This window comes from Trichechus manatus, unplaced genomic scaffold (genome assembly GCF_000243295.1).
Source record: "Trichechus manatus latirostris isolate Lorelei unplaced genomic scaffold, TriManLat1.0 scaffold00186, whole genome shotgun sequence".
Classification (NCBI taxonomy): Eukaryota; Metazoa; Chordata; class Mammalia; order Sirenia; family Trichechidae; genus Trichechus; species Trichechus manatus.
The window spans coordinates 1,279,791-1,285,790 of NW_004444122.1; the positions used below are offsets into that span (position 1 = coordinate 1,279,791).

Sequence of the window (6,000 nt, forward strand, 5' to 3'; positions counted from 1 at the left end):
TTCATGACAATGTGTACCACGTGTGACCAGATGTGCCTACAGACCTGAGCTCCCCTGCTTCCAGCCTCTGTTCCTTGCAGAAGTCCACTAACAAGAGTGGCATCTTCCCCTGTCCTTGCCCTGATCCTAGCATATATGTATGCCAAGAAGCAAGAAAACAAGCCTTACTAGGATGCAAGACCAGAGAAATCAAGGTGGTGTCCTGCAGCATGCTGCAGTCCTACTGTAATCAAGCTAGAGTGACCAAAATGTAGAGGAAGGGCAGCGGGCACACCCCAAAGCTGTCCTGAGTTTGGCTGCTTATTTAAGTCGGAGGGATTTAACTTTTTGCATGTTTGATGGGTAGGATCACGACCTGCCATTGGCATGAGGGGGGTATTGAGGAGCAAGTGATAAAGAGAACGTTGAGGGAGACACAGTATGCAAATCCAGTGGTCCAGATGAGACAGGCCCATTGGAGACACTGGGCCCCACTCCACACATCTGTTGGACTATAAAGACTATTGCTAAGTAATCGATGTCTTTGGAGGCTTACTCAATCTATTGGTGGTGCTTGTCTAGCCTCTTCCACCCATGCAGGCTAGGGTTGGGGTATCCACCAAGTACACCAAGGAAGTGCCCCAAGTGCCCCACTGTGCTCTCCTTCTAGGACAGCTACCGTCTCATGACCCCAGTGCAGGGAACTTTATTCCAGAGGAAGAACTCACCTCATGGTTTTCAGAATCATGTTCTGAATGAATAAAGATCAAGACCATATTTAAGATCGTCAGCTATCCAATGGGTAACAGGGACCACCTAATTCTCTGGCAACCAGAAGCGCTGGTGAAATTAGAGTTCTGAGAAGGGATTTGCAGAATCATTTGACCACTGTCTCAGCAACCCTGCATATCTGGGTGGAATCCCCATGAAGGTATCACTTTTTTGCCTCCAACTCAAGGAGAAGAGTATTGGGACCAATAATTACTGTCCTACATGTCCCACTTTGGGTATTAATTATTCAGCTTGGAATTAAACCACCACGGATTCCAGTGCCATGTCTTGGACTTGACATCTGTTCCCAAGTGATAGAGGAGAAGAGAGTCTCCATCTCACTGGGGAGTATTGGCCCGCAGCCTTGTCCTTCACCCACTTGTGGATATCCAGTGGCCAGCCCTCTGTCCTCCCTGCTCCAGCCCCAGCCTAGCCCTAGGCAGGCAGTGATGCCAGCCTCTTGCTCGCACCTGTTTAGAGACTTTGAGCCACGTCTTTTTGAGCCGAAAGATTGCACTTCTGTTCATGGATGAAGTGATCTCCAGCACAGCGTTGTAGTTGTGTAAGCAGCGGCATATGTCGGCTACAGCCACCCACTTCTCGATGGCGCTTACTCTTGCGTTGATGTCCTCATTGCGGATGATTTCTGAAGCAATCAGGTTACTGATCTTTAAGCCAAGCAATAAGACAGGAAAAAAATTAAGAGAAATAAGTATTATAAAGATGATAAACTGGTATTATTTGCAGATGATATGATTGTATGAATAAAAATCTCAAAAGAAGGAATTGGAAAACTACTGAACAAATAATAGAGTTTAGTAGGGTGGTTGTTTAGATTCAATATACAAAAACGAAAAGTTTTTCTATGTATCAACTATAACGAATTAGAAAACACAATGGAAAAGAGATTACCTTCAGAATAACAATGACAATTGTAAACTACCTAGGAATTTAATTTAATGAGAACTATGTAGGATGAATAAATTGAAGATTTTTACCAACTTCTGAAGTCTGAAATTGATCAAAGATGCAATCAAGATACATTGATAATTACTGGTGATTGGAATGTGAAAGTTGGAAACAAAGAAGAAGGATTGGTAGTTGGAAAATATGGCCTTGGTGATAGAAACGATGCCGGAGATTGCGTATAAAAATGTTGCAAGACCAATGATTTAATCATTACAAATACCTTTTTTCAACAACATAAACGGCGACTATACACGTAGACCTCGCTGGATGGAATACACAGGAATCAAAGCGACTACATCTGTGGAAAGAGATGATGGAGAAGCTCAATATCATCAGTCAAAACAAGGCCAGGGGCCGACTGTGGAACAGATCATCAATTGCTCATATGCAAGTTCAAGTTGAAGCTGAAGAAAATTAAAGTCCACAGGAGCCAAAGTATGACCTTGAGTATATCCCACCTGAATTTAGAGACCATATCAAGAATAGATTCGATACATTGAACATTAATGACCAAAGATTAAATGAGTTGTGGGATGACATCAAGGACATCATATAGGAAGAAAGCAAAGGTCATTAAAAATACAAGAAAGAAAGAAAAGACCAAAATGGATGTCAGAAGAGATTCTGAAACTTGCTCTTGAATGCAGAGTAGCTAAAGGAAAGGAAGAAATGATCATGTAAAAGAGCTGAACAGAAGATTTCAAAGGATGCCTGCAGAATACTGAGTAAAGTAATATAATGAAATGTGCAAAGACCTGGAGTTAGAAAACCAAAAACAAAGAACATGCTTGACATTTCTCAAACTGAAAGAACTGAAGGAAAAATTCAAGCCTCGAGTTGTACTATTGAAGGATTCTATGGAGGAAAATATTGAACGACGCAGGAAGCATCAAAAGAAGATGGGAGGAATACACAGAGTCACTGTACCAAAAAGAATTGGTTGACGTTCAATCTTTTCAGGAGGTAGCATACGATTAAGAACCCGTGGTATCAAAGGAAGAAGTCCAAGCTGCACTGAAGGCATTGGCGAAAAACAAGCCTCCATGAACTGATGGAATACCAACTGAGATGTTTCAACAAATGGATGCAATGCTGGAAGTGCTCACTCATCCATGCCAAGAAATTTGGAAGACAGCTACCTAGCCAATCAACTGGAAGAAATCCAAATTTGTGCCCATTCCAAAGAAGGGTGATCCAACAGAATGCGGAAATTATAGAACAGTATCATTAATATCACACGCAAGTAAAATTTTGCTGAAGATAATTCAAAAATGGTTGCAGCAGTACATCGCCAGGGAACTGCCAGAAATTCAAGCCAGATTCAGAAGAGGACATGGAATGAGGGCTATCATTGCTGATGTCAGATGGATCTTGGCTGAAAGCAGAGAATAGCAGAAAGATGCTTACCTGTGTTTTATTGACTATGCAAAGGCATTTGACTGTGTGGATCACAACAAATTATGGATAACATTGCAAAGAATGGGAATTCTAGAACACTTAATTGCGCTCATGAGGAACCTGTACGTAGACCAAGAGGCAGTCATTTGAACAGAACAAGGGGATACTATGTGGTTTAAAATCAGAAAAGGTGTGCATCAGAGTTGTATCCTTTCACCATACTTATTCAATCTCTATGATGAGCAAATAATCCAAGAAGCTGGACTATATGAAGAAGAACGGGGCATCAGGATTGGAGGAAGACTCATTAATAACCTGTGCTATGCAGATGGCACAACCTTGCTGAAAGCGAAAAGGACTTGAAACTCTTACTGATGAAAATCAAAGACTACAGCCTTCACTATGGATTACACCCCAACATAAAGAAAAAAAAATCCTCACAACTGGACCAATAAGCAACATCATGATAAACAGAGAAAATACTGAAGTTGTCAAGGATGTCATTTTACTTGGATCCACAATCAACATCCATGGAAGCAGCAGTCAAGAAATCAAACGACATATTGCACTGGGCAAATCTGCTGCAAAAAACCTCTTTAAAGTGTTAAAAAGCAAAGATGTCACTTTGAGGACTAAGGTGCGCCTGACCCAAGCCATAGTATTTTCAATTGCCTCATATGTATGCAAAAGCTGGACAATGAATAAGGAAGATCAAAGAAGAATTGATGCCTTTGAGTTGTGGTGTTGGTGAAGAATATTGAATATACCATGGACTGCCAGAAGAATGAACAAATCTGTCTTGGAAGAAGTACATCCAGAATGCTCCTTAGAAGCGAGGATGGCCAAGATTTCGTCTCACGTACTTTGGACGTTGTATCAGGAGAGACCAGTCCCTGGAGAAGGACATCATACTTGGTAAAGCAGTAGTTGTTGTTAGGTGCCGCTGATTTGGTAAAGCAGAGGGTCAGTGAAAAAGAGGAAGACCCTCGATGAGATGGATTGACACAGTGACTGCAACAATGGGCTGAAACATAGCAAAGATTGTAAGGATGGCACAGGGCCAGGCAGTGTTTCATTCTGTTGTGCATGGGGTGGGTTGCTATGAGTTGGAACTGACTCAAAGGCACCTAACAACAACAACAACATGTAAGATGCTACATGGAAAACAAAAGTTATGAAAGCATACAAAAGGCTTAAATAACGGAGAGAAAGAACAAATTTCAAAATGGGAATATAAATACGTAATTTTTCTCAAAGCTAATGCATGTGCTTAATGCAATACAATAAAACACATCAAGGAGTTTTCTAAGAACTTGACAAAGTGATTATAAAGTTCATCTGGAAGAATAAACACAAGAGCCAAGCTCTGAAGCTCTGAAGCTCTGAAGCTCATCTCCCACTATACAACTAGACCTTGGATAGTATGCATATTCTGAGGCACCACTGGTTCCACATATAAGGTAGGAAGAGATCTCCAAGGACCCCCACACTCAGCCCCAACAATCACATAAACACAAATAAAATGTGGACTGGACCTGAAGAGCCCTGGGGGTAGGGAATGGGAAGCTGGGGCCAGGGCATCAGAGAATTAAGATTATAAGGAGCTGGGGCAGCAGGAAGCTGGATTATCCTTTCAGATAGCCAGGAAGAACCAATTGTTCTGAGACCAGATTTCTATAGCTATACCGTTGAAAGGATCCTGAATTTGGAACAGCAGCAATAGGAAGGGGGTGGGAGGCTGAGCTAAGACAAAATCTTTGAGAAGGGTTGAAGTGGTCTTTGGATAAGGTGTCCCTGGGCTACCAAAAGAAGCAGAAGCAGATTATTTCTGGAAAAAAACTTCACTCCTACAAATTAACCCCAAACAATGAGCTAAAAAAGTTAATAACAAGAAAGCAAATCACTATGAGGGTGAGCAGCAGAAACAAGAAGAACTAGTTTAGATCCCTAAGGACTTCAGATGTAGAATATGAAACACCTATGTATGAAATGGTAAAGATTTAATGGATGCAATTATAAAGAAAAACATGTAAAAAGAAACTATTAGGAATATCAGATGCAATAAAAAAAATTATACCCCTGAAATGAAAATATAATTGTTGAAACAAAAACTTCATTGGCAGCTTAGATAGATTAGATACAGCTGAAGAGAGAATTTGTTAACTAGTAGACATATTCATCCAAAATACAGCAAAGAGACCTAAGGCAATAGAAAATATGACACGTTAGGAGACATGAAAATGTGAGAAAATTTAATTGAGCTTTCAGAAGGGGAAAATAATGACAATGGAGAAAAGGCAATACTCAAAGAGATAATGGCCATCAATTGGTGAAAAACATAAATCTCCAGATCCTGGAAGCAAAATAATATCCTAATCAGAATTAAAAAAAAAAAAAAATCCTTGCCTAGAAACATTATAGAAAAACATCAGAACACCAAAGACAAAGATAAAAGTATCAAGAGAACAGATCACCTTCAAAGAACAATAGTTAAAATGACAGCAATTTCACAACAGCAAAAATAGAATCCAGAAGACAGTGAAATAATATCTTTATAATGTTGAGAGAAAATACTTGTCCACATAATATTATGTACCCAGCAAAATTATCCTTAAGGAATGAGGGTGAAATCTGAATAAATTCTATGGATTATATCAATGCCAATTACATGGTTTAGATATTGTATTACACAGTTACTAAAGATGTCAACAATGGGGTGGGGTGAAGGATGCATAGGATCTCCATGTACATTTCTTTGCAACTTCCTGTAATCTAAAATTATTTCAAAATAAAAAGTTTAAGAAAATTCTAAGAAAGAAGAATAACAAGGGAGACTTGATATCAAAACACACCAAAAATCTACTGCAATGAAATCTAGAAGGT

The 6,000-nt window shown here is 39.9% G+C and overlaps 1 protein-coding gene across 2 annotated transcripts in view; it reads right to left on the minus strand.

The window, feature by feature from the left end:
• RASGRF1 (Ras protein specific guanine nucleotide releasing factor 1) overlaps nt 1-6,000 on the minus strand; it is a 118,120-nt gene that overhangs the window by 15,802 nt on the left and 96,318 nt on the right. For both annotated transcript variants that reach the window (XM_004387484.2, XM_004387483.1), the window contains one exon: nt 1,221-1,418. In XM_004387484.2, the coding sequence (XP_004387541.1) occupies nt 1,221-1,418 (198 nt within the window). The remainder of the gene's footprint in view (nt 1-1,220; nt 1,419-6,000) is intronic.